Source organism: Cuculus canorus, chromosome 1 (assembly GCF_017976375.1).
Source record: "Cuculus canorus isolate bCucCan1 chromosome 1, bCucCan1.pri, whole genome shotgun sequence".
Lineage (NCBI taxonomy): Eukaryota > Metazoa > Chordata > Aves > Cuculiformes > Cuculidae > Cuculus > Cuculus canorus.
The window spans coordinates 17,724,724-17,750,967 of NC_071401.1; the positions used below are offsets into that span (position 1 = coordinate 17,724,724).

The 26,244-nt window shown below is 51.1% G+C and overlaps 6 protein-coding genes across 8 annotated transcripts in view; 2 read left to right on the forward strand and 4 right to left on the reverse strand.

Annotated features, from left to right (window-relative positions):
* Positions 1 to 482, reverse strand: part of INTS4 (integrator complex subunit 4) — a 34,981-nt gene extending 34,499 nt beyond the window's left edge. For 2 of the 3 annotated variants that reach the window (XM_054083148.1, XM_054082975.1), the window contains exon 1: positions 349 to 482. In XM_054083148.1, coding sequence (XP_053939123.1) covers positions 349 to 402 — 54 coding nt within the window. In that variant the 5' untranslated portion in view covers positions 403 to 482. The remainder of the gene's footprint in view (positions 1 to 348) is intronic. The other variant, XM_009566437.2, reaches the window with a different exon arrangement.
* A 2,215-nt stretch (positions 483 to 2,697) lies between these two features.
* KCTD14 (potassium channel tetramerization domain containing 14) lies at positions 2,698 to 8,124 on the reverse strand. The gene is made up of 2 exons (XM_009566439.2): positions 7,810 to 8,124; positions 2,698 to 5,157 (listed from the first exon to the last, which is right to left on the reverse strand). Exons 1-2 carry the CDS (start codon positions 7,867 to 7,869, stop codon positions 4,486 to 4,488), a joined length of 732 nt encoding a protein of 243 aa, XP_009564734.2. The 5' UTR covers positions 7,870 to 8,124; the 3' UTR covers positions 2,698 to 4,485.
* Positions 8,125 to 18,273: 10,149 nt separating this feature from the next.
* LOC128853799 (uncharacterized) lies at positions 18,274 to 20,027 on the forward strand. Its single transcript, XM_054081291.1, has 2 exons — positions 18,274 to 18,661; positions 19,298 to 20,027. Exons 1-2 carry the CDS (start codon positions 18,503 to 18,505, stop codon positions 19,808 to 19,810), a joined length of 672 nt encoding a protein of 223 aa, XP_053937266.1. The 5' UTR covers positions 18,274 to 18,502; the 3' UTR covers positions 19,811 to 20,027.
* A 147-nt stretch (positions 20,028 to 20,174) lies between these two features.
* On the reverse strand, positions 20,175 to 21,329 carry LOC104064142 (thyroid hormone-inducible hepatic protein). The gene is made up of 2 exons (XM_009566440.2): positions 20,820 to 21,329; positions 20,175 to 20,543 (listed from the first exon to the last, which is right to left on the reverse strand). The coding sequence occupies exon 1, from the start codon at positions 21,237 to 21,239 to the stop codon at positions 20,838 to 20,840; it is 402 nt and encodes a 133-aa protein (XP_009564735.1). The 5' UTR covers positions 21,240 to 21,329; the 3' UTR covers positions 20,175 to 20,543; positions 20,820 to 20,837.
* A 1,535-nt stretch (positions 21,330 to 22,864) lies between these two features.
* LOC128853770 (thyroid hormone-inducible hepatic protein-like) lies at positions 22,865 to 24,017 on the forward strand. The gene is made up of 2 exons (XM_054081085.1): positions 22,865 to 23,392; positions 23,669 to 24,017. Exon 1 carries the CDS (start codon positions 22,973 to 22,975, stop codon positions 23,372 to 23,374), a length of 402 nt encoding a protein of 133 aa, XP_053937060.1. The 5' UTR covers positions 22,865 to 22,972; the 3' UTR covers positions 23,375 to 23,392; positions 23,669 to 24,017.
* A 167-nt stretch (positions 24,018 to 24,184) lies between these two features.
* LOC128853769 (uncharacterized) lies at positions 24,185 to 25,938 on the reverse strand. The gene is made up of 2 exons (XM_054081074.1): positions 25,551 to 25,938; positions 24,185 to 24,914 (listed from the first exon to the last, which is right to left on the reverse strand). Exons 1-2 carry the CDS (start codon positions 25,707 to 25,709, stop codon positions 24,402 to 24,404), a joined length of 672 nt encoding a protein of 223 aa, XP_053937049.1. The 5' UTR covers positions 25,710 to 25,938; the 3' UTR covers positions 24,185 to 24,401.
* Between the last annotated feature and the right edge of the window lie 306 nt (positions 25,939 to 26,244).

Here is a 26,244-nt window from a genome sequence, read left to right on the forward strand (position 1 = left end):
AAACACTGCTTCTCCCCATCCCTTCCAAGCTCAGACGCCCAGCCCAGGCTTCTCCTAGAGCCCCCAGCCTGCAGCAGCTCCCCTCACCCCAGGAATTCGCTGCCATTCCCCTATCCTGGGCTGAAGGCAGCCGCTTCCTTGCCCCGGCCCTCCCGGGGTGGCTCCCTCCTCGCCCTGACGGGAGTCTTCCCCCTGTCCTGGCCACATTCCGGGGCAGACCCTTTCTCTCTAGGCAGCCCCGAAACGCCTGGGGCCGCCCCTCCCCAACCCCTCCTGGGCCCTAAGACCCCGTCCCAAGGCGGCGGGCGGCTCCCTCGGGCCACAACGCACAGCTCGGCGCTGCCTCACCTGGACCACCTTGGTGAACTCCTCGTACACTCGCTTCTTCAGGTGCGCAGCCATGGCGCTGCCGGACCCCGCACGGCCGCCGTACGCGCAACCCGGAACAGGAACCACAGAGACGCCTACAGGGAGGTGGCAAAAGAGGCGTCCTCTCTTCCAAGTCGGAGGACTCTCTCTATGGTACAGCGCGGGGGGGGGGGGGGGGCCGATCCTGTTGCCATGGGAACGTGAGCCTGACATGGCGGCTGCGGCCTGGTCTGCTCGTTTTTCAATGCACTTCGGTCTCCCCTCAGAATTCCCCCCAGTTTCGTCAGTATTTGATGTTTGACCACGTGCTTTATCGTGGGGGTGGTGAGGCCCTGGCCCAGGTTGCCCAGGGAAGTTGTGGACGCCTGGAGGTGCCCGGGCTGGGTGGTTCTCAGCAGCCTGTGATGGAGACACCGAAAACACCACAGATAAACCCTCTGGGACTCGCTCTGGAGTTTTAGAGAGCGAGAACACTTCATCAGACCTGGGCAGCAGTGGGAGCGACCTCCATCAATCCTGTGCAGTGAGGCAAGCTGGGAACAATATATTTCCCATTTACAGGCATATGGTTAAATTTTCCCAGCAATCTTATGCCTATTCTATTACTTTCCAAGGACTAATTTTAACGTTGTTACGAACTTCACAACAGTCACAAATCTTGTGCTACTTTGGAGCTTTGGAGCCAGCTCTGCGTGACCTTGCATTTGAGATAAAGGCTGCAAACAGAGGTGATCACAGAAGACACGTGCTCAGCAGAGATCATTCTTCACACAAGACATTATTATCTCCAGAGAATGAACAGTGTCAAGAAAAATAGTGCTTGGGAAAAAAAAACAAAACAGAGGGACATTCTGTCTAACTTTCAAAAAATACAATTACTTAGGTGAAACTTAACTCTACTTTAGCTTAAATCAAAATATTCCACTTCTTGTAATAGCAACTACTTCTTGTATCAGCAGGGGGGGTTGGAGCTAAGTGGTATTTAAGGTACCTTCCAACCCAAACCATTGTGTGATTCTAACCCAAACCATTCTGTGATTCTACGATTCTGTGATAAAGACCAAAATATACCTGACTTGTCTTGATGTTTCCAGGCAAGCTTGTGTTAGTCCCAAGTTAGTGAAAGCTTAGTGTGGCCATCAAACACGTCTCCTTCCAGGAGAAAGGAAAGAGGCCCCAGCGCCCAGGAGCCCCATGACAGAATGATGTGTAGTTAGATGACAGGAGACGCAGGCAGCACTTACATCTGTGGTCCTGTGTGGATGGAAGTGGCCAGGAGTGGCCACGGTTTGTTCGCATCTTTGGTTGCTGGAGCAGCTCTGAAGAGAAAGACTTGGATGTGCAGGTGGATGAGAAGCACTGCATGACCCACCAATGTGCACTTGCAGCCCAGAAAGATAGATGTATCCTGGGCTGCATTAAAAGAAGCATGGCCAGCACATTGAGGGAGGTGATTCTGCCCCTCTGCTCTGCTGAGACCTCACCTGGAGTATTGCATTCAGTTCTGGAGTCCTCAGCACAGGAAAGATATGGACCTGTTAGAGAGAGTCTAGAGGAGGTTCATGAAGATGATTGGAGGACTGGAGCACCTCCCATACGAGGACAGGCTGAGAAAGTTGGGGTTGTTTAGCTTGGAGAAGAGAAGGCTCTGGGGAGACCTTGTAGCAGCCTTCCAGTACAGAAAGGGGGCCTACAGGAAAGCTGGGGAGGGGCTCTTTATCAGGGACTGCAGTGATAGGTTTTAAGCGGAAAGAGGGTGGGTTTAGGTTGGTCATAAAGAAGAATTTTTTTACTGTGAGGGTGGTGAGGCACTGGAATGGGTTGTCCAGAGAAGTCACGGATGCGCCATCCCTGGAAGTGTTCAAGCCCTGACTGGATGAGGCTTTGAGCAACATGATCTAGCGGAAGGTGTCCCTGCCCATGGCAGTGCAGTTGGAACTGGATGATCTTTAAAGACCCTTCCTACCCAAACCACTCTATGATTCTGTGATTGTATGAACTTGGGGACAAGGCAATTTGGGAAGAGTTTGAAGGGTCCAAAGGAGGCCCACAAAGGTTGTCAAAGGTCTGGGGAACCTGCCCTGTGAGGAGAGATTGAAGGAGTTGAGTCTCTTTTCCCTGGCAGGACCTCAGCACAGCATTTCCTGTACTTCAGGGGCATCCACGAAGAGGATGGTGGCACTCTTTTCACAAGAAGCCATGTGGAAAAGACAAGGGCCAGCAGGTGCAAGTTACACCAAGAGAGTTTTCTTTTTAATATAAGAAATAAATTTTTTACAGTGCAAACAATTTGTTGGAACAACCTCCCCACGGATGTGGTGGAGTTCACATCAGTGTGGGTTTTCAGGATGTGATGGTACAGGGTACTTGGCAGTCTCATCCGGACTCCCTTTCCCACCAGAAGTTGGACCAGGTGATCCTTTGAGGTGCCTTACATTCTGGGCTATTCTGTAAGACCGTCCTTGATAAAACTATTAAAGTTTCTCATGACAACAGTTCTGTATTTTTAGGGGGTTGATTGGAGGCTTTAATTACCCTATAATCAGATTTTTTTTACCTGATATCTAATTTCAATCTTCTTTCTTTGTTGTGACTTAAGCTAGTTGCCCCTTCTTCCACTCTTAGTACATACAAAGAATAACTGATGTCCTTAAAGCCTTCTGTCTATTTGAAGACACCTTGATCTCTCTTCTTCCAGGCTAAGCACCCGCAACAACTTGGTTATGATCATAGATATGACCATAGACCCTATTTTGTAAAATGGTTTTGCCTTCTCAGACTCTGATTGTATCACTTCTTACCAAGGTTAGAACTGCAGGACGTCTCAAAGAGTCACCTCACACCTACAGCAGAGCTGTCCTGAGGTTGGTGGTATGTCTCCTGACTTTCACCGGGGGGAAATCTGTGCTAGGATGAGCATATCTGAAACTAAGCTTAATTAGGAATGATTCAGATCCAGTAACACATAGATAAATCTTAGGTCTTTAGAATTTGGGGATTTTGGGTCGCGGAGTGGAGGTGAAGGCGTCAGTGAATAAAACATTTCTGTATCACTCAAAGAGCTTTTTAAAGTTATTTATTTAACATTGCAGAGGTTATTGTCCTTAACTGGAAGAAAGCTATGTTCTGAGAAATAAAGGAAATATCATCATAATCAAATTAGCCATTATGATTTTCAGCATGTTTAAAACCAAGCTAATGACCATCCCCAGTATATTAAAAAAAACCCCATTGTGAATACTAAGATTTATAAAATACAATGTAGGACTCAACTGGTGGTCTGTAAATGAGAATTTGCATGGAGGTCCAACACCACCAGTTTGAAAGCGCTTCCTTCCTATCGAATAGCAGTAAGTTTTCTCTATTTTTCCAAAAGCTTATATATTTAGAAATAGTATCATAATTACAACAAATGTCATGAGAAAAAGATTAAACTAGCGTGGCCTGAGGTATCATGTGCTTAGATTATAAACTCCTCAGATCAGTGATGGTATTTTTACCTTTTGTTGATCCTGGGCCATAGCTGAGGTTCTCTGTCTTTCCTTCAGAATAAATAATAAATAACAGTAATAAATATATTGGCTAGAGAGTGGTCTGTCTGTTGGAGGAACAAGAGGAGAGAAGGTGACACTGAAATCTTTCTTTTTTACCTCAGTCCTGTTATGGAAAACAGTGAGAAAAAGAGTTTTTGCCTTCTTGTTGGGGGTCCAAATTTAATTTGAGCATGTGCTAATGCATCTGACAGTGTTCCTGTGACCTGTTCCCGTTTCACTGAGAGACCAGCTCCACACATCCACAAGGCATATTTGGAATTATTCATTTCTCTTAGGTTCAGTGAGTTTGGCTTGATCCTCAGATCTGGTGCTCTGAACTTATCTCATTGTCAACAACTCTGAAAGAGTAAAATTCCTCCTTTACCCCATACCTTTTAAATCACACAGTTATCCCCTTGAGGCTAAGTAAACAGTGGTTCTTAAGTGCTCTTTAATTTGGCAAACAACCAAAGGAGATCCTTTCTTCCCATGCCTCTGGTAGTCCATGGCTTGGTCTCCATGGCCCAAGTTAATTTGTTCTAATAATTGCTTTCTTCCATCCCTCATCGATGGTGGCACTTCGCTACCACCAGGTGAACAGGAACTTGTAGAAGTAGTCATGCGATTTGAAGCGAAACCCTTTTTCAGCAGCGTGGGGCTGAAAGGATATTTTATACCCTTTGGCTTCAACATCCATTTGAATGCAGTCCAGCAGATCAAAGATACTTGGTGCTGCCTTCCAGGGGCCAAACTTCACCACAGATTTTTTATCCATGTCCAAGCTGTTCAAGGCATCCTGACATTTGGCTGCATCCTCCTCAGTTCTGACCACACACACAATGACGCTGGACCGTCGGGATGCAACCGCTTCCGCCCTTGCAATGCGGATCATCAGTTCAATGTTCTCACTGTAGCTGGGCACGTGGGCCAGAAACTGCTTTCTCGCCACGAGCTCCCCAAAGATCTGCGGAGAGTCCTCTAGCTGCTTGATTAGGGGCTCAATGTTGTAGAACAATGCCTCCTTGTAGACATCTTGGATGCACTGGGTGGGCACTTGGTTACTGCGCAGGTACTCCAGGATGTATTTGAAATAGGTGCCTGGCCTGTCAATGAAGAACCTCCCTTCGGAGTCAGTCCTGAGTTTGGGCTGGCCAGTGAACATCTCAGCCAGCTTGGAGCCAGGGTGTTTCTTTAAGGTGCTCAGCGTTGTTGTGTACATCTCCCCGCCAACATTTAACTCCACGATTGGTGACAACTGCAAGTATCACAAGGGGACAAAAAGCCATGTGTGTTACTTATCTGAGGCTGTCAACAAGCAAGTGTTAAGGAAACCGGAAAAAAGGCTACTGCAGCTGGAAATTGGAATGACGATGTGAAGAGTGTGAGCTGCCATCTCTTGGCGATCAGGTGGAAATATCCACCCCATTTATTGCTAAAAGCAGATGCAGAATGTTTACACAGCCCTCATAACCAGAGCAGCAGAGTCTGGAACATTTCTAAATGGCTGCATCTTCACCACGTCTTTGGGTTGTAGGAAAGTGTTGGTTTGCCAGTGGGAAAGAGGGGCGAGAAGTGCTCTGCCTAGGGAAGCTGTCAGGAACTATAGGATTCAACATCAATCTGCTGAGTCCCACACAAGCATTGTCCCTGCTGGCCCCTGTCCTTCCAGTGAGAGCAACCTGGGCTCTTAGCCTTCACATGTGCAAAGGGACAAGGATCAGGCTCAAAGCTGTGCAACTCCATTTCTCTTACCCAAAGTGGTGTTTTCAAAGGAGGATCTAAGACTCTTTGAAACTTTAGAAATGTGTAGAATTGGTTTTCACTCAACTAGGGGCTTAATTGTAAATACTGAACCAAGACACAAAAATCCAGCACATCACAAGTGGAGAGCTGTTTATCAAAGTACTTTATAAATGTATGATAGCTTTAGCTAGGAGGTAAAGGAAAACATTTATGCAACTGACATGGATTTAAGAAGGAAGAATTTAAAGTTTGGATTTTTGTTTGGTTTTATTTTATCTCATCATGCATTAACACTACTGCCATCTGAAATGCATTGGAGGAGGCCTCAGTGTCCACAAAGCTGGGACCCAGTGTCTAGCCTCGCCTTCCTTACAGTTCAGTGCTGAAGTGTTTTAACAGCCTCCCTTTGCCCTCAGTCATTTTTTATAGTACTCAGTAGAAGACAAGGAGAAAGAAGAAAGGAGGCAGTTATTTTCTCTGCTGCCGTCACTGCTGTAATGCAAGTCACATGCCTGGCCAGGACCACACCTGCCATTGGGAAAGTCTGAGTCAATAAACAGCCTTTTTTTTTTCAGGAGCTCACCTGCTTTTTCTTGGATCCGATCACGCAAGGAACTACTTCAGTGCTGCTAGTCATATGCCTCAAGTGAAGCGTGTACTTAAGTGCTGCACTGGATCCCACAGGTTCAGGCCCACGGGGTAATGTGAGCCAGTTGTACAGGTCACACCAAGAGAAGGGAGAGCTCCTGCTGCCCTCTCCGCTTTCTATCTTTGCACCTACCCACATGCTTCTGTAGCTCAGCTCATGCCAGCTCTGCTTGACCTGAATTGGCTCACAGAGGATTTAACGAGCACCAGAGCTGGCAAAAGGAAGGAACAAGGAACAGACAGCTTGGAGCTGGGCAGACCTTACTCTTAAACAGCAGCAAGCTATCAGCTTTAGCAGAAATTTTCTTACAGCCTACGCAAGCCAAGGAGACAGCAGAAGAGTCAGGCCAAAGACCCAGCTGGAATATTGCTTTGCCCCAGTGTGGGTGGCTTTGTCTTGAGGACAATCATTTACAGTAGGGCCAAGGAGGCATAAAAAATCATTCTGTCTAAGACTGCCCAGTGATTTCCACCCACTGAAGAACATAGCCCAAACCTGTTTTTGTAGTGAAGCCTCTCAGTGAGGAAATTTGCCTTTAGTCCTATTGTTAACAACAGCTTTCACCAGCAGTGATTAGTTGACAGGAGGATCTCATGCTTTTGAGCCTTTGCTCCTTTTTCAATGGCAGGTCAAATATTTAATGCTATTTGTCACTAATACAAATGGGTAACACATTCTTCATTATTATAGTAGCCCAAATAATATGTTTTCAGATATTGATTAATGGTTTTGATCGGGTTCCCAGCACAGGGAGTACTGGCACCAGCTGATTCCCAACTCTGCAACTAGTCAGTGAGGTGATGCTTAGGAAGTCATTTCATCTATCTGTGCCTCAGTTTATTAATCTGCAAAACAGTTACCTACTTGGGTAAGCATTTTGCAAGCTATACCTGAAAAGCGAGGAAGGTGGATTTGTTAAAGACAGAGATGTCGGGGGGAGAGGCTGTATGGCTACAACAGAGAAAGCAAACTGATTAGCAATAGACTGAGAGCAGAGAGCAGAGAGGAAAAGGAAAACATCTGATCACGTCCCTGATATCTGCCTAGTAGTATGCTGCTTGTCTTGAGATTGCCAATAGTTTTCCTTAGACCTAGAAAAACTAGTGCTTCCAGCTGATGATTCTGCACGTCTACAACACAAGGCAGCTTTTGTGTTGTTAGAGATTCAAGAACTATGAAAAACCCCCAGACCTCACAAAAGACATTTATTTAGGGATCTGACAAATTAAAGTACACATCAAATTAATTCCTCTTCTTGTGAAGAAACAGAACCACTTCAGTTATTTGCTGTTCCCAGATCTTGCCTGCCTGCAAGGGACATGGCCCTTCTGCAAGCAAACAGATTGAAGTCAGACAGAGGTTTTTACCTAGAGTCCTCTTCTTGGTCACATATCTGGCAAGTCCTGGTGTCTTCAAAATAACAGATGGGAGGAAAAAAACCCTGTAATGTAGCCCAAAGAGGTTTCTCTGAGCCCACAGGAGGGAACTGTTCCCCTGAGCCCATTCCTTACTCACCGTATGCAGACTGCCAGTGACCTGCTTCCCAAGGGGCTTGTGCTCTGACGAAATGCTCATCTTCCCTGGGAGGTGACGGCTGAGCAGTATGGGAAAACCTGCTGCTGTGTGCTCAGGTCCTGCTGCACAGGTAGGATGGCTCCCCACTGGCTTCTGCTCCTCTTTCACTTGTTTTTTCCTTGTTGGATCATTTCTTTTTTCCAAGCTCCCAGCCCAGTCACTTCCCCAGAGCCTCCAGCTGGCTCCTAGCACAGCCCCGGGACAGGTTGCAGGTGTAGGGAGAGAGGAGGGAACAGCGGAAAGCGGAAGTGTTTGCTCATTAGTTTCTGGCAGCCAGCAAGGTGCAGGGTGGACTCAGGCTGGCTGCCAGTGCACACCTCCTGTAATACTATCTGTGTGTGACTAAGCTCCAAAGAATCCTTTCCAAAGAAGGCCTACTGCCCAGAGCACCTCCGAGGAGCCCCACAACATGTGCCTGCATGACCTCAAATTGGTTATATCAAAACCAGTAAAGATTTCTTGGCCTCCATGATCTGCACAGTTTATCTCAAACCATCTCATTGTTCCTGTTTCTCATACCCATCAGTATCAGATGAGGTTGTCTGTATCTGTCCAAGGGGGTGACGTTTTCTTCCTTGTCAATATAATCTCTGGGCACTGAGTTATTTGTGCAAGGTAAATAAAACCAAACCTGAACCTCTACTTGAGCCTAAACTATTCTTTTCAACTGATCGTAAATATTTGATTAGTATCTTCATATGATGTTGTTTTCCAACAGTCTGTGTCCACCAAATATCAAAAGTAGAGAATGCCACAGTTCTACTGATAATGGGACTGTTTTCTCATAGCATAGACACTCACAAGGATGTCTATGTTCATTATGTATTTTAAATGCAGGGTTTCAAATCAGAGTGAGCCTAAATGACCTCTCCAGATCTGTACCTTCTGTGCCTTTGATTCCTGCAGATCCCATTCTTTAGAATGGCTCGTTTAAGTGCTTCAGAAAACATCCTGGGTGTAACTGACAGATCTGTCAGGTGGAGTTCATGCTCCTTCTATCTGGCATGACTTTGATACTGGAGGTGATAACCTGTCCTTCTGCACCTGCAGAACTGGACCGTCCCCTCTCTGCTCCCACAGGCTTCTCACTAGGGAAGGGCAAAGAGCAGTAGAAGAGGTTACTTTGTTAAAAAGCTCAGCTGAAAGGTTTACCCAAACCAGAATGAAGGGTGGCTGATGGGGTTCGAGGCCAAACCTTCAGTGCTGCAGTGCTGATCCTTACTGCTTGAGCAAGAGGATTAACGGTTAGCTGACATCCACTCCTCTTTTCTACTGCTAGGTCAGCCACAGCTGGCCCTTCAGTCTGATGAACGTACTGGTCTGGGTCCCTCACTCTTTTATTCTTTTTTTTCTTTTATCTTGGCCACTTTTTATAGCACATTGTGGGCAAAGATTTAGCCTGAAAGTCTGTGAAGTACTTTGACTGGAAGTCACCATGCATGTGAGAAGTCTGATCATTCTTATTTGTGCTTCTTCTGAGAATTTTTAATCCCATGCATAATTTACTTAGAGATGCTATACAAATTACTCCCAGTTGGGCTTTTATTTAATTCCACTTTTCAAGAAGGGCTTAATGTAAACTATCAAATTAATATGGTCTTAAAAGGGGCCTTTGGAAGAAGCTGATATTGCTGCTTGCCCATGGGGATCTGGTGCCTTTTTTAAAGGTGGTCACACCAGAGGTTGCATCCTGGATTATTAGGACCTGTTTGGTGTCACAGCTCTTCTGGGCAAGCATCCAACTCTGCATCAAAGCCTTCTTCCTGCACTAAGTGGAAACAGTTTCTCTTGCAAGTAAACCAATGGATGGGGGAGTAACCCATGAAAGGCAGAAGTGGGATCCTGGGCTTTGGGGAGAGTGGGGTAGGCGGCTTTGACAAGATTCTCAGCAGTACACGCTGCCAGTAACAGCTAGCTGAGGCTAGTTTGAGTTTCATTCTTCCCATGAGAAGGAAGCAAAAAGTCAAGACCATGGAAATCTCCATAGCTTCAAGTGGCCAGGGTTCTGGGACTCCCACAACCAGCAGCTTCACCCCCTAGGGATGTCTTGGCCATGACTATCTGATTTCAGGGAGGTTAGCTAGGTTTCTGCCTTTGGGAACTGGGATTTGATTTGTATTTAACTGGAATTTCCACCCAGGTTCACTGTTGTGCTTTATGTTTGTTACCAATTGGACTGATCACCTGCTTGCTGTTGAGCAGAGAAAGAGAGCTCTGAGGAAATTTGCGGAGATTAAGCAGGATCAGCAAGGTAATGTCCTCAAAGAGGAGGTTGCTGAGACCTATTGGAAGGGCTGGCTGCCCAAATGGGTCACAGATCCACAAAGACAAGGAAGAAGAACCAGTTTGATGTTCTCCATTCCTCGCCTGACTCCTTGCACATGGTGATGATTCAAGCCTCTTGCTTGTTTTGCTTGGGGTGGCCACTGGCCCTAACATTTTTTTGTAGACTGAAGTCCTGCTTTCTGGGAAGTGGCTGGACATCATCTGCTGATGGGAAGTAGAGAGCAAATCTTTTGTTTTCCTTTGGTTGTGTGTGTGGGCCTTGCTTTTGCTTTATTAAACTGCCTTTATCTTGACTCATGAGTTATTTCCAATCTTATTTTCTCCTCCTCTGTCCATCTGAGGAGGGGAGTGATAAAGCAGCTTGGTAGTCACCTGGTATCCAGCCGAGATCAACCCACCACATACATAGAAGTATATATAATAGATTTATTTCTTTAACATATTGGGTTGGCAGCTTCTCTTTAAGAGAATTAGGTCAACAACATTCAGATTTGGGCTTTATGCCCTAGTACAAGTAAATGCAATATATCCAAGGAGGAAAAAATAATTACGTGCTTAAAATAGAAAGGGAAATGAGAAGTTGGGATGTGGAGAAGCAGCTGGGAGCAACTCCCATTTACCTTTTTTCTCTTGTTCCCTCTTCTCCATTATCTAAGTTTCTTGAGGAAATAAAGCCCTTTTGCTCTGGTATGTTTGCCTGTAGTGTGGAGGTGGGAATCCACAGCTGGTCTCCACTCTTCATGGTCTTATTACAGCCACTCAGTGTTATGACCCCACCTGGAGTATTTTATCTAGCTCTGAAATCCTCAGCATAAGAAGGATATGGAACTGTTGGAACTGGTCCAGATGAGGGCTACAAGGATGATCAGAGGGCTGGAGCACCTCCCATGTGAGGACAGGCTGAGAGAGTTGACGTTGTTCAGCCTGGAGAAGAGAAGGCTCTGAGGAGATCTTATAGCGACCTTCCAGTACCTGAAGGGGCTACAAAAAAGCTAGACAGGGACAAGGCTTGTAGTCATAAGACTAGGGGGAATGGCTATAAACTGGTGAGGGGCAGATTTAAACTAGAGATAAGGAGAAATTTCTTCGCGATGAGAGTGGTGAGGCACTGGCACAGGTTCCCCAGGGAAGCTGTGGCTGCCCCCTCCCTGGAAGTGTTCAAAGCCAGGTTGGATGGGGCCTTGAGCAGCCTGATGTAGTGAGAGGTGTCTCTGCCCATGGCAGGGGGGTTGGAAATAGATGATCTTTAAGGTCCCTGCCAACTCAAATCGTTCTGTGATTCTATGACTGCTGAGAGTATTGACAAACTGATGGAAAGGGCACCTAAAGACGCTGATTCCCAGGGCCCATCTACTACAAGATGTCTCAGTGGAGGAGATTCCTGTGCAAAGCTAGGGCTTTAAACAGTAGTGGACAGGTTAGTAAACAGAGGCAGCAAACTTGGTGCAGCTCTTCTGAGCTCCCATTTTGCCAGTTTTTGCTTCAGTTTTTGCTTTGAGTCTTAGCAGGGCATCCCAATCTCTGTTCTGGAATTTCACAGGGTATGCACTAAGACAAGCCACGTCTCTTGCAAAAGTCACAGAAAAAAAAAATCAGATTTTGTTGTCTTTTGAAGCACATGTGCTGACTCCTGCAAATTGCCAGGTTGCTTTGGTGAACTGAAAAGCAAAACCGTCAGCAGTTTGCTTTAGTGCTGCTCAGGAGCTGCACCCTTGCAGCTGGGCTGGTGGCTCTGCAGTCCAGGAGCCACTCCTAGATCAAACAGCCATGCACTACGCAAACACTATTAGCATTTCTATTTGCTGCCTTCCAGCTGTTTATCAGCTCCACCCACTTCCATGGACCAAAGGAATGCATGGATGGTGGCTTGTATCAAGATCTGAGCTGGCTTTGGCCTGGCCCCAGGACACCATCAAAAGCCAAGGGAACAAACCACCTCCCGGTAAAGCAAATGCATGCGCAATCTTCAGTAAAAGAATGATGGGAAGCATCCTCAGGGTACAGACTTAATCACTCATATTGTCATTGGTTTAAACAATTCAACATGTCCATCAGTGCCGACATTCCTTAGAAACCACATTATTCTTCTGATCCTCATGCCACTTGACTTTTTTCCCCATGTTTATATCATCTTCAGCTTAGGTTGTAGGCTTTCCTGAAGCAAGAAGCCAGACTAGACACAACAGTGTCTTCTTGCCCATCTTTTTCTATCACCTCATGTGCTTTCCCTTCCTAAGCTGTCCCCCAACTCTTGACCTGCCACATGGAGGATGTGGGGCAGTGCTGAGTGTTTGGGTGCCACTGTTCCCAGGTCCCTGTCACACAGCAGTCCTATTGGAAGTGCCATCATGGGTCCATTCATCTGCTTGCTCCATCTTGAGGAACACTGGGTTTTCTCCAGTCCAAGTTCAGGCTGATGATGATGCTCTAACTGGGAAAAGGACAGTCTGCAGAGAGGATTATTTGAATGTAGCCTATAAAGGATGGCAACCCAGCTGGTGGGTTTATGCCTTGTATTTTTGCTGAGGTTACAACCCACTTCTCCCAAGCTGATGGTAGGAGAGGACAGGCAGGGCTAGTCATGGAAAAGCAAGTCTGAGGGATAAGACCACTTGCTGCCACCTAGATGCACAGAACTAAGAAATGAAACAGAAGACAGACTTTGACTGTGTATCTCTGGGACCCTGTGAGACCACAGCTTTGGCCAAGAGGAAATCCTTGGGCATCTGCTGTGGAAGTAAGCTGCTGGGGAACTAGAGAAAGGATGTATGCTTTTGAGGATTCCTCTGGGTATTGGTGGTGGATATCTCTGTCTCTTTGTGAGATGCTGCTGCCAAAAGATACGTGGGCTGTGGCGTATCTTTTCCAGCGCGTACTTCCTTGTCTTGGACTGCTGATGCAATTAGATGGTTTATGCAGTCACCATTTCATGCATTATTCACATTTTGCTCACACTTTCCACATTACAGCAGCCCAGACTGAGTGGAATAAAGGCATTTCCCAACATGCACATCATCGCAGAAATGTCTTACTCCCTTTGGGTACCTTCAGTGCAATGATAAGCTCTGGTTTCTATCCACTCTTGCCCTTTTTCCCCATTAGGTGCTTGGACACAATATGCACAAGAGTATATGGAGACCTTAATTTGTTCTTGGGCAGTGCTAGGCCTTTCATGGTGCGTCTCTAAGAATTCCTGGGGGAACAGGATGCAACGGATGAGAACTTGCCTTTGCTCTGCACATTGTTTCTTCCCCCTAAGTCAAAGCTCTGAGTGAGCATTAACTCTTAAGCAAGGAGAAGAGGAAGCTGCGTATTAGAGTGGAAAAAAGTAGACCAGGATCACACAAGGAGTGCTGGGCAAAAGATACACTGTTCAAAGGTCCTGATATCTAGGTCTTAAATTCTTTCACTCCAAATTCTGAGTCTTCTCCCTTCCTTTGAGAAGTTTTGTCTGAAACAAAGATTAACATGCATGCATATATATATATATATATACACATTACAATGCACATGGGGTATGTCTCTGTATAAGATGTGCTTGTGTATCTTACAAATAGTTTTGTCCCCTCTCCACGTATATATGGGAGTCCCTTTTATTTGCATTATTGAGCTTTAAGATGATCGCATAGCATATTTTAAGATAATTCTTTTAGTTACAAGGGTCTACAAGCCTGTTTCCTAAACATGAAAAGAGGATCTGTGTTAACACAATTGCATTCATGATTATTTTTCACCTATTAAAGCAGTATAAAGGAGCTCATGTTTTGTTTTGATCTGTAGCAAAACTCTGCCTTGGCATGGGATGATCATGATGTCAGAGAGAATGCATGCCCCTGAGGAATTACGTAGGGCATCAGGTGTCCCCAGACCACTGCTGGGTTCCTTCTGTGCATGGACTTTAGGACATCAGAGCTTCTGGGGTCGTTTTGAGACTGTGCAGATGTGTAAGCATGACTGATTTTGAGAAAGCGGGAGCCTGCAGCCTGGGTCATGGTTGCAATCCTCCTCTCACCACAGATGCTGAGATATCCAGTTTCTTTAATCAAAAGTGCAAAGCTGATGGAGAACCAGTGTTTGTTGAGTCAAAGCAGCACTGCTGGAACTGTTGAATTTCTTTTACTCTGGCATGAAGAGGCAAGGGGACACATCCCTGTACTGCCCATCTCACTAGGACTTCCACAGGAGGTGTGTCTGAGAGGGAAGGAGTCACCTGGACCTGGGACCCATCCTGTCCTGACGGGGCCCCAGCCCCCGCTGCAAAGGGCTTGCAGGCCCTGCCTACCCAGTGAGGGCTTTACCCGTGCTGTCCCCACAGAGGCGAGCAAAACTCTGCCTTCCTTCTCACTCCAGTGTAGCATCCTCTCCTCCTCATCTACCACCTGCCCTCTGTCTTGAGCTGAGAAGCTGGGGGTCCAGGAGAGGAGGGGATGTTGGGGAAGGTGAAGAAGAAGGGTCAGGGGCAGGTTGGGATCCCAGCGTGGGATGATTACTTTGAGCTTTTGCAAGGCATGAGATCCATAGAGCTTGGGGAACATCCATCCCAATGCAAACCCAATTCCCACTGTCCACTAGAGAAACTCGGCTCTCCTCCTGCACAGGAGCATGGCCTCGGCTGCCAATGTCCCCCTGTCATCATGGGCTGGGGGACAGCAGCTATACAGAAGCAACATCTGGTAGGAAATACAGGACACATTTGCACAAGGCTTTGGATTTTGTTTATGTTATCAAAGAGATCGTTTGCGGGAGGTTTAAGCACATGGAGAAAAAAGCATCACCTCAAAGTTATAGATGCCTTCTACGAAGCAATAATATGAAACACTCATTTCTGCCCTTCAGAAATCCTGTTGGCACAGAGTTGAAATGAAGCAGCAAAGTTGCTGGCAGGATCAGCTGCAGGACAAGTCATATGATACAGACAGTGCCTGGTGGGCAGACAGCCAAGCTCTGCACTGCTCATGAAGGATGTTCCTTGGTGGGACTTGGTGCAGGAGAAAAAGTGCCACTGGTCTGTGGATGATGGATCACCCTGTGGGAATAACCAACATGGTTTGGCTGGAATATCCTCATTCTTGGCCATGTTTCCCCCAAAACAAGAGTTAACATTGCAAAGTCCCTGTTAATGCTCCCTGTTGTTGCTGTCACCATTTTACACTTTCCATTTCACTACAAGTAACTTGGCCATGAACCCCGTCTCTAGTGGGGCACAGGAATGTCTCCCCAAGGGTTATCAGGGATGAAAGTCCCACCAGCATGGAGAACAGGTTTCCACACCCAGGCTAGAGGAGAATTGAGATATCTGAGATGTTTGCGGGTGAAATGTCAAATTTAGACATTTAGAGACTTGAAAGTGCCAAATTGCTCCCTGAAAATGACTCTGTTGCAGTTTCCATCACAGAGAAAAGAGAAGCAGCTGGTGTGCTTGTGTCTGGCAGCTTCTGGAGTCCAGAGCTCAGGGTCCTTTGACCACATGGCCCTTTTCTCCCTGCGATCTTTTTCTGTCTGCCCAACAGCAGCCAGATATTGCGTATGCTGCAAGCTGGGGAATCTTGGGATGAACGTGGAGCTCACAGAATGACCTTTATTCAATGGCACAGCCTGCACCAGTAGGCAGTTGAGAAAGAAATATCCAGGAGGAGGTATCTGTTGAGCAATGAAGTGCAGACTCATAACTCCTGGGATTTGGGAGTGCATACAAACGTTGTAAAACAAATCAGGTGACAGGGCAAAGGGACAAAGCATGTTACCCCTCAGCCAGCTCCTCCTTGGCACTGCATCTCCCCAAGCTCTTACCTCAGAGGCTAGGGGTGCAGGCTCAAGAGCTGGAATGATCTTCACTAAGGTTGATCTGCTCCAGGATCTGGCTGTACCTCCGGGTGAGGGCTTTTGTGTTTTTAGTGAGTTCTGTCAGAACTTGCTGCAAGCCATTGACGTGATGGGAGAGGCACTCTTCTAGATTGCTATCTGCACCCTCATCTAAGGCTGTATCGGTGCTGGCACTGCTCGGGTTCTGGTCGGTGACAGAGGCCAGGCCTTTCTCTACCATGGGCTTGATGGCCTTGAGGAGCTGGTAGCGCTCGTAGAGGTCCGTGTGGCTACCTGCAGCCGGGGCTGCCCCCTCCTGCTGTGGGAAGACCCCCCGGAGCAGGCTGGGGAACATCACCTCCTGCTCCATCTTCTGGGTGGCCGAGAGGTACTGCTCCATGTCCCCACTCCTGCGGCTCTGACAGCACTGGTCTGGGCTCTTCTCACGATGCTGCCTGCTCCCCGTCCCCTACGAGGGCTTTTTATGTGGGGCTGGGGCACGTCCCTCCTCTGCTGTCTTCTCTGCCCGCCCTGGGCTGGGCTGGGTGGCCGTGGGGCTGGGCTTGCCTCCAGCCCAGCTGGGGCTCGGCCATGGCTCCATGCAATCTGTCCTGGCCCAGCCTCCCCATGGCCTTCGCCTGAGCTGGCTGGGGCTCTGGCTGTGTCCCCATGCTGGGAGTGGGCGGATGAGGAGGTGTCTATGGCCTCTCCTGCCCTGTCCCATCTCCACCATCCCCACAGTTCTCAGGGCACCAGTGGGTCCAGTATCTTCTAGTGCCTTCCCCTGCAGCGGGCAGGCTGTAGGCAGCACCGTGGGAAAGTAACCTTGATTTGGGCAGTTTTGAAGAGGGTGGGAGAAGAGCAAGCGATGCCTTTTCCTGGAGAACGGGAGTTCCCCCATAAGCCATGCCTGGCTACCCTCCTTCTTCAGGGATGGTCTGGGAGTCTCATGCAGCCCACCTTTGGCAAGTGGCCTTGATAGCAACCCCTGCTAGAAGGAGTAGGTGATAATGAACAGGTGGTATCAGTCTGAAGAATGTTTTCCCAGAGCTGGTTGTGTTAAGGAGGAAGATAATCATCCGCTAGATTAAATAGCGACCAGGGAATTATAAAAGAGACTTTTAAAACAAATAAGGTGTCACCTGAAAGGAGGTGTAAAAGCTCTCAGTGTGACAAAGACACCTTGGAGGCAAGATGGAAGAGGTCATAGCCTGTTAGACACTGCCAAAAGCAGCCCTGTGGTCATCCCAACCTCCAGGCAGGTCTGGAGACTGTAACAGTGTTTGACCACCCTTAGTTTTAGGGAAAAAATGTTTTTCTTCAATTTAGATGGCATTTCCTGCGCTTTAGTCTTTGCCCATTGGCTCTTGTCCTGCCACTGGGCCCCACTGAGAAAAGCCTGGCTCAACTTCTCCACACCCTCCATTAGGTCTTTATGCACATGGGTAAGATCCTGCTGAGCTTCTCTTCTCCAAGCTGAACAGTCCCAGCTCTCTCAGCCCCTCCTCATATGGAAGACGCTCCAGCTCCTTCTTCACCTTCATGACCTTTCACTGCACTCCCTCCAGTATGTCCATGTCTCTCCTGGACTTGGAAGCCAGACTGGACCCAGCAGCTGGATGTGTCCCATCAGAGCTGAGCAGAGGGGAAGGCCCTCCTCCTTCCACCTCCACCCAGAAGGCTGGTGGCCACCTTTGCCCTGAGGATGCCTTGCTGGCTCATGGCCAAGCAGGGACCCAGACCTGGGGCGCACAGGTGTGGATTTGTGGGGTGCTTTTCTCTGGCACCTGCATGCATAGGCAGCAGGCAGCAACGCAAGTACGGCTGAGGCCAGAGGAGCCCTGAACCCAAAGGCAGGGGAGTGCAAGCCAGGGGGTGGTGGGGTTGTGTGGTTAGGACTTCTTGGGCTGGTTAGAGAAGGGCATTTGGAATTTTATTTAACAATTTGGGTCAAAACTGTGCTTTATCTCTTTTCTTCCTGATACTGAGCCTGCCTGCCCATGTCTCTGATTTCTCTTTAATTCGACGTCATTAAACAGGTAAAAATAAACCTGAAATCCTGATTTGCCTCAACGATATGAACGGACACGTTTATTTCCACGTGGCTGCTGAGAACAGCACCGGTGCCCGGGGAGCCTTTCCAGGGCAGCGTGGAGCCATCCTCCCTCTGCCATGCAGGAGAGAGCCTGATCCGCCCCATCTGCCCTCGTCCTGCCAGGGAGCTGGGCTGGGTTTTTCCAGGACAAAGACCTCTTCTGTGACTCTCTCCTGTCTCTTATCAGACATGTCCAAGTGTGGTGGCCGGCAGCAGGGCACTGCTGAGGCTTGACGCATTCCCAGGGCAGCGTGATGCAATGCGCTGCAATCGGAAAGGGCAGAAGCCTCCTGTGAAACAGCGGGGTCAGGACGGGCTGGCCAGACAGCAGCTCCCAGAGAGGGACCTGAGGATTTTGGGGGATTGCAAGTAGCCCATAACGCACTAGCGTCCTTCCAGTTGTCCAACATCACAGACCTTTTCTGGGAACATCTCGATCCCTTATCAGCCATGTGGAACAGCGGTAGCGAGCACTTGCCTGCGTGTCCCACTACGATACTTCCCTGGGGCATCACCAGCCTCTGCAACTGCCCAGCGCACAGACGGAGCCAGGAGCTGTTGCTGAAGGTGACCACAGGCCTTCCTCGCTGTGACCATCATCTCCTGCAGGTGACATAAGTCCCATTCCTGACCTCCAGCCAGGTAGACCACCAGGAGGACATCACCTCCTCTGTGGTACTCACCTCACAGGGAAACAACTTCCCTCCATGCTTCATGGTTCATTGGAGGCAGAGGATCTCCAAAGGTGGTTTGGAGATCTCATGCCCATCTTCCAGCCTCACTTCTCCCCTAGTCTGGAGTCATCGCACCCCACTGGAGGTGGCATTGCTATGGGGACTGCTTAGGACTCTCCCAGTATCCCCCTCATGTCCTATTTTCTCTGAGTAAGAGAGAAGGCTGCAACCTTGCCAGGGCTGAGGAGTGACACGGGGAGCAGATCTGCTCCTAAGTCCCTACCCTGGCTGGAGAAAATTGTGTTTGCCCACATATCGTGGGACTTGGTCCCTGGCAGCTGCTTGTGTAGAAAACAAGACATTTGGACTCCGGTGCAATAAGGTTCTTGGGTCTCTGCACTCACAGACCTGGTGTTAAGGCAAGCCACCCCCGACCTGCCATCCTTCTACAACCTTGGCTCGGGAAGGGGGGGAAATCTCACCAGATAAGTGTTCCTGAGTATCCCCATGTCATCCTCAGAACCTCCTCAGCACAGCTGTTGTCATCTCGCTGTGTCTCTGCCTCTCCCAGATCTGCCACTACTGTCCTCATCTTTGCTCAGATCTGCGTGGTGCTCTTTCGGGTGTCCAGGTGCTCCAGGTGTGGCCTGCAGCTGCTGAACCCTCCCAGTGGCGTCCCTGCCATCCTTCCTCGAGCTGCAGAGTTGTGAGAGCCACCCACCACAGACCCCACCCCACCACGGGCTACTCAGCCACTGGTGGCAGGAGTCCCTGCACCGCAGGGATCGAGAGTCCAAGCCAAGGCTCTATTGACAAACAGGAGAAAATTCCTGACCAGACGAGAGGAGACAGGAGTCTGCATCATGACCCAGTCCTGGGCACACGGCTGGGGGTGCGGTTACTTCCCGGACGGGCCGAGACCTGCAGCTTTGCTGACCTTCAGCCCACCTTGGTGCAGGTCCAGGACAGAAACGCTGATGGACAAGAGGAAGGCATGCGGGGCTGTGGGGCGCAGGGCAGCACCAGCAGTGGGGGGACAACCCTGGGGAGACTGTTGAAGGGAACTTTTTCCTGTGAGGGCTGATGTCTCTCTCCCTCCCTTCTGCGTGCACAGCAGAGGGGCTCAGGAAGAAATTTTTTTAGGGTGAGGGTGGCAAGGCACAGGAACAGGTTACCCAGAGAAGTTGTGGATGCCCTGTGGTTGGAAAGGGCTTTGAGCTACCTGTTCTAGTGGAAGATGTCCCTGTACATAGCAGGGGATTGGACTGTGTGGTCTCTGAAGGTCCCTTCCAAGCCAAACTATCCGGTCACTCTGTGATTTTTATTCCTTCAAATTCCCCATCACTGAACTGGAAAGTCCCCTCCCAGTGGAGCCGGTGCCCCCCTGCCCCATGCTGGGGCACTCTCTGAGGGCTCCAGCCAGCAGAAAGCACCAGACCAACAATGGCTTCTCAGGGCTTATTTTATTAGCAAAGTGGGGGGAAAACGCCCCTCAGAGTCCAGGTACCAGCTGGAAAAGGGCTCAGCAGTCACAGGGGACCCTCAGAGGTCAGGGCCATCGTGCAAATCTACCGCTTTTGTGCCGCTCTTTGAAAATAAAGAGGAGGGCAAGAGGTGTGCAGCTCTTCTGATGGTCCTCCCAGCACGACCAGATGCTTCTTCCTATGAGGATAAGGGTGGTCGCAACCATTGCTGGTGTTCAGTGCCAGAGCTGGGAGATCAGCTGCTGCGGCGTGAGGTGGGCGAGCAGGGCTGTGGAGGAGCCCACGATGGTCAGCGATGAGGCCGTCCTCTCCTTTGTGCCACCAGCACCCATCCTGCAACGGCAGCTCTCCTTAGACCCAAAGACATCCCCAGGGAGAGACCCGGTCCACCACTCCTGGTCTACAGACCCTGAAGCCCCAGAGCCTCTGCAGGGTGGGATGGGATGAGTCCCTTCCTTCAGCATGGACATCTGCAGCATTGGAGGGGACAGCCCCAGTTTCAAGGCTTTCCCCAGGAGCTTCCCTCCCCTGCAGTGTGGGGGGACGTCCTTGGGACATCAGCCACCCCTTGCCCCACGGCCCCTGGGCTCCTCATCCCCCAGCTCTTACCTGGTGGCTGGGACACGGTCACCAGCTGGGCTGTCCCTCGCTGGGGCTGATCTGCTCCAGGATCTGGCTGTACCTCCTCGTGAGGGCATTGGTGTCCCTGGTGAGGTGGGTGAGGACCTGCTGCAAGCCAGCCAGGTGGTGGGACAGGCGTTCCTCCAGCTGGGCGTCCATGGTGTCATTGTCCTCCGAGGATGTATCAGTGCCAGCGTTGTCACTGGTCAGGCTCTGGTCGGTGACAGAGGCCAGGCCTTTCTCTACCATGGGCTTGATGGCCTTGAGGAGCTGGTAGCGCTCGTAGAGGTCCGTGTGGCTACCTGCAGCCGGGGCTGCCCCCTCCTGCTGTGGGAAGACCCCCCGGAGCAGGCTGGGGAACATCACCTCCTGCTCCATCTTCTGGGTGGCCGAGAGGTACTGCTCCATGTCCCCACTCCTGCGGCTCTGACAGCGCTGGTCTGGGCCCTTCTCACGATGCTGCCTGCTCCCCGTCCCCTACGAGGGCTTTTTATGCGGGGCTGGGGCACGTCCCTCCTCTGCTCTCCTCTCTGTCCCCTGTGCCAGCTGCCACATCACTTAAGGCAGCAGGTCAGGACATCCCCAAGCAGAGGTTAATGGCTGTTACTAGTGGGTGCAGAGCAATGTGTCCTCCATGAATCCCACAGTGAAGGATCATCCCAAAACCCTGCTGAGTGCCCTGCTGTGGGGCCAGTACTGCATAGCGGTGTCTAAGTGCTGTTGGACCCATGCTTTTGGACATCTGGGCCAGTACAAATCTTCCTGGAAATGTGTGGACATGGATGTACATGGTATCCCCCCCAGCGTGGGCACGGTGGACTGTATACACCTTAAGGGTTTTGAGATGATCCATGCCCCAGGGACATCTGGGAAGTCACTTGGTGCTGCAGAGCTCCTGCAGCTCCCTGACCTGCTGCCTTAAGTGATGTGGCAGCTCAGGAGGACAATGACCATGCTGGAACAAGGAAACTGGAGGTCAGAGTGTGCCCTTTATCTCTGTGCCACCAGAGCCCTGTAATGCCCCTCACAGCAGCTCCACGGTGGTCCAGATGCATGGCGTGACCGAGCACACGGCAACCACCTGTTGGGGGTTAGGAGCACTTAGACACCTCTGTGCAGTGCTGGGCCCCACAGCAGGGCACTCAGCAGTGCTGGGGACAACCAGGAAGGGACAAGAGGGGTGTTGGGGACAGCCAGGGTGCAGAAGGCAGGCAGCAGTGTGGGCATATGTCAGGGGGACAGGAGAGCTGCCACCACCAAAGATTGCATAAGGGGCAAGAGACCCCATGGCCTTTCCTCAAATAGAACATTCTTCCCTGATTGCCACACAGCTCAGGGACACAGGGGGACGGCAGTGCCGGCCGTTGCCCCAGCCACGGCCTTTGTTCTAGAACAGGGATGGCGGGTAGTGGGGTGGCAACGTCTCACTCCCCCGCGGGCAGCAAGGGCTCCTTGCCACAGCAGCGATGTCCCATCACGGTGCCAGTCGCCCGTCCCTGTCCCTGCGCAGCTCGAGAAGAGCCCAAGGGAAGGAGACCTTTCTGGGGACCCGTCTGGCTGGGCTCCGGCTGGCTTCCGAGTCCCCAGCTCTCACCTGTGACCTCAAGTTGCAGAGCATCCCCAGTTTGATTTTCTGTACGTCTGCAGGAGGACATTGCTCAATGTCCCCGCGGGGTCCACATCCCGAGCACGTGGCAGCAAGAAGAGGGGAGAGGTGGGAGCCCCGGCAGCAACGCTGCCTGCAGCCCGCGCGCAGCAGGACAGGACTGTCCCCACTCCCCTGGTGCCCCAGAAGCGTTGTGTTGGGGGACATGGGATGGGACAGGAGAGGCCCCAGACACCTCCTCGCCACCCCACTCCCGGCATGGGGACACAGCCAGAGCCCCGGCCAGCTCGGGTGAAGGCCGTGGGGAGGCTGGACCCAGGCAGATTGCACGGAGCCAGGGACGCGGCATGGCTGAGCCCCAGCTGGGATGGAGCCAAGCCTGGCCCCGCAGCCGGGGCTGGCACAGGGGACAGAGAGGAGAGCAGAGGAGGGACGTGCCCCAGCCCCGCATAAAAAGCCCTCGTAGGGGACGGGGAGCAGGCAGCATCGTGAGAAGGGCCCAGACCAGCGCTGTCAGAGCCGCAGGAGTGGGGACATGGAGCAGTACCTCTCGGCCACCCAGAAGATGGAGCAGGAGGTGATGTTCCCCAGCCTGCTCCGGGGGGTCTTCCCACAGCAGGAGGGGGCAGCCCCGGCTGCAGGTAGCCACACGGACCTCTACGAGCGCTACCAGCTCCTCAAGGCCATCAAGCCCATGGTAGAGAAAGGCCTGGCCTCTGTCACCGACCAGAGCCTGACCAGTGACAACGCTGGCACTGATACATCCTCGGAGGACAATGACACCATGGACGCCCAGCTGGAGGAACGCCTGTCCCACCACCTGGCTGGCTTGCAGCAGGTCCTCACCCACCTCACCAGGGACACCAATGCCCTCACGAGGAGGTACAGCCAGATCCTGGAGCAGATCAGCCCCAGCGAGGGACAGCCCAGCTGGTGACCGTCCCCCAGCCACCAGGTAAGAGCTGGGGGATGAGGAGCCCAGGGGCCGTGGGGCAAGGGGTGGCTGATGTCCCAAGGACGTCCCCCCACACTGCAGGGGAGGGAAGCTCCTGGGGAAAGCCTTGAAACTGGGGCTGTCCCCTCCAATGCTGCAGATGTCCATGCTGAAGGAAGGGACTCATCCCATCCCACCCTGCAGAGGCTCTGGGGCTTCAGGGTCTGTAGACCAGGAGTGGTGGACCGGGTCTCTCCCTGGGGATGTCTTTGGGTCTAAGGAGAGCTGCCGTTGCAGGATGGGTGCTGGTGGCACAAAGGAGAGGACGGCCTCATCGCTGACCATCGTGGGCTCCTCCACAGCCCTGCTCGCCCACCTCACGCCGCAGCAGCTGATCTCCCAGCTCTGGCACTGAACACCAGCAATGGTTGCGACCACCCTTATCCTCATAGGAAGAAGCATCTGGTCGTGCTGGGAGGACCATCAGAAGAGCTGCACACCTCTTGCCCTCCTCTTTATTTTCAAAGAGCGGCACAAAAGCGGTAGATTTGCACGATGGCCCTGACCTCTGAGGGTCCCCTGTGACTGCTGAGCCCTTTTCCAGCTGGTACCTGGACTCTGAGGGGCGTTTTCCCCCCACTTTGCTAATAAAATAAGCCCTGAGAAGCCATTGTTGGTCTGGTGCTTTCTGCTGGCTGGAGCCCTCAGAGAGTGCCCCAGCATGGGGCAGGGGGGCACCGGCTCCACTGGGAGGGGACTTTCCAGTTCAGTGATGGGGAATTTGAAGGAATAAAAATCACAGAGTGACCGGATAGTTTGGCTTGGAAGGGACCTTCAGAGACCACACAGTCCAATCCCCTGCTATGTACAGGGACATCTTCCACTAGAACAGGTAGCTCAAAGCCCTTTCCAACCACAGGGCATCCACAACTTCTCTGGGTAACCTGTTCCTGTGCCTTGCCACCCTCACCCTAAAAAAATTTCTTCCTGAGCCCCTCTGCTGTGCACGCAGAAGGGAGGGAGAGAGACATCAGCCCTCACAGGAAAAAGTTCCCTTCAACAGTCTCCCCAGGGTTGTCCCCCCACTGCTGGTGCTGCCCTGCGCCCCACAGCCCCGCATGCCTTCCTCTTGTCCATCAGCGTTTCTGTCCTGGACCTGCACCAAGGTGGGCTGAAGGTCAGCAAAGCTGCAGGTCTCGGCCCGTCCGGGAAGTAACCGCACCCCCAGCCGTGTGCCCAGGACTGGGTCATGATGCAGACTCCTGTCTCCTCTCGTCTGGTCAGGAATTTTCTCCTGTTTGTCAATAGAGCCTTGGCTTGGACTCTCGATCCCTGCGGTGCAGGGACTCCTGCCACCAGTGGCTGAGTAGCCCGTGGTGGGGTGGGGTCTGTGGTGGGTGGCTCTCACAACTCTGCAGCTCGAGGAAGGATGGCAGGGACGCCACTGGGAGGGTTCAGCAGCTGCAGGCCACACCTGGAGCACCTGGACACCCGAAAGAGCACCACGCAGATCTGAGCAAAGATGAGGACAGTAGTGGCAGATCTGGGAGAGGCAGAGACACAGCGAGATGACAACAGCTGTGCTGAGGAGGTTCTGAGGATGACATGGGGATACTCAGGAACACTTATCTGGTGAGATTTCCCCCCCTTCCCGAGCCAAGGTTGTAGAAGGATGGCAGGTCGGGGGTGGCTTGCCTTAACACCAGGTCTGTGAGTGCAGAGACCCAAGAACCTTATTGCACCGGAGTCCAAATGTCTTGTTTTCTACACAAGCAGCTGCCAGGGACCAAGTCCCACGATATGTGGGCAAACACAATTTTCTCCAGCCAGGGTAGGGACTTAGGAGCAGATCTGCTCCCCGTGTCACTCCTCAGCCCTGGCAAGGTTGCAGCCTTCTCTCTTACTCAGAGAAAATAGGACATGAGGGGGATACTGGGAGAGTCCTAAGCAGTCCCCATAGCAATGCCACCTCCAGTGGGGTGCGATGACTCCAGACTAGGGGAGAAGTGAGGCTGGAAGATGGGCATGAGATCTCCAAACCACCTTTGGAGATCCTCTGCCTCCAATGAACCATGAAGCATGGAGGGAAGTTGTTTCCCTGTGAGGTGAGTACCACAGAGGAGGTGATGTCCTCCTGGTGGTCTACCTGGCTGGAGGTCAGGAATGGGACTTATGTCACCTGCAGGAGATGATGGTCACAGCGAGGAAGGCCTGTGGTCACCTTCAGCAACAGCTCCTGGCTCCGTCTGTGCGCTGGGCAGTTGCAGAGGCTGGTGATGCCCCAGGGAAGTATCGTAGTGGGACACGCAGGCAAGTGCTCGCTACCGCTGTTCCACATGGCTGATAAGGGATCGAGATGTTCCCAGAAAAGGTCTGTGATGTTGGACAACTGGAAGGACGCTAGTGCGTTATGGGCTACTTGCAATCCCCCAAAATCCTCAGGTCCCTCTCTGGGAGCTGCTGTCTGGCCAGCCCGTCCTGACCCCGCTGTTTCACAGGAGGCTTCTGCCCTTTCCGATTGCAGCGCATTGCATCACGCTGCCCTGGGAATGCGTCAAGCCTCAGCAGTGCCCTGCTGCCGGCCACCACACTTGGACATGTCTGATAAGAGACAGGAGAGAGTCACAGAAGAGGTCTTTGTCCTGGAAAAACCCAGCCCAGCTCCCTGGCAGGACGAGGGCAGATGGGGCGGATCAGGCTCTCTCCTGCATGGCAGAGGGAGGATGGCTCCACGCTGCCCTGGAAAGGCTCCCCGGGCACCGGTGCTGTTCTCAGCAGCCACGTGGAAATAAACGTGTCCGTTCATATCGTTGAAGCAAATCAGGATTTCAGGTTTATTTTTACCTGTTTAATGACGTCGAATTAAAGAGAAA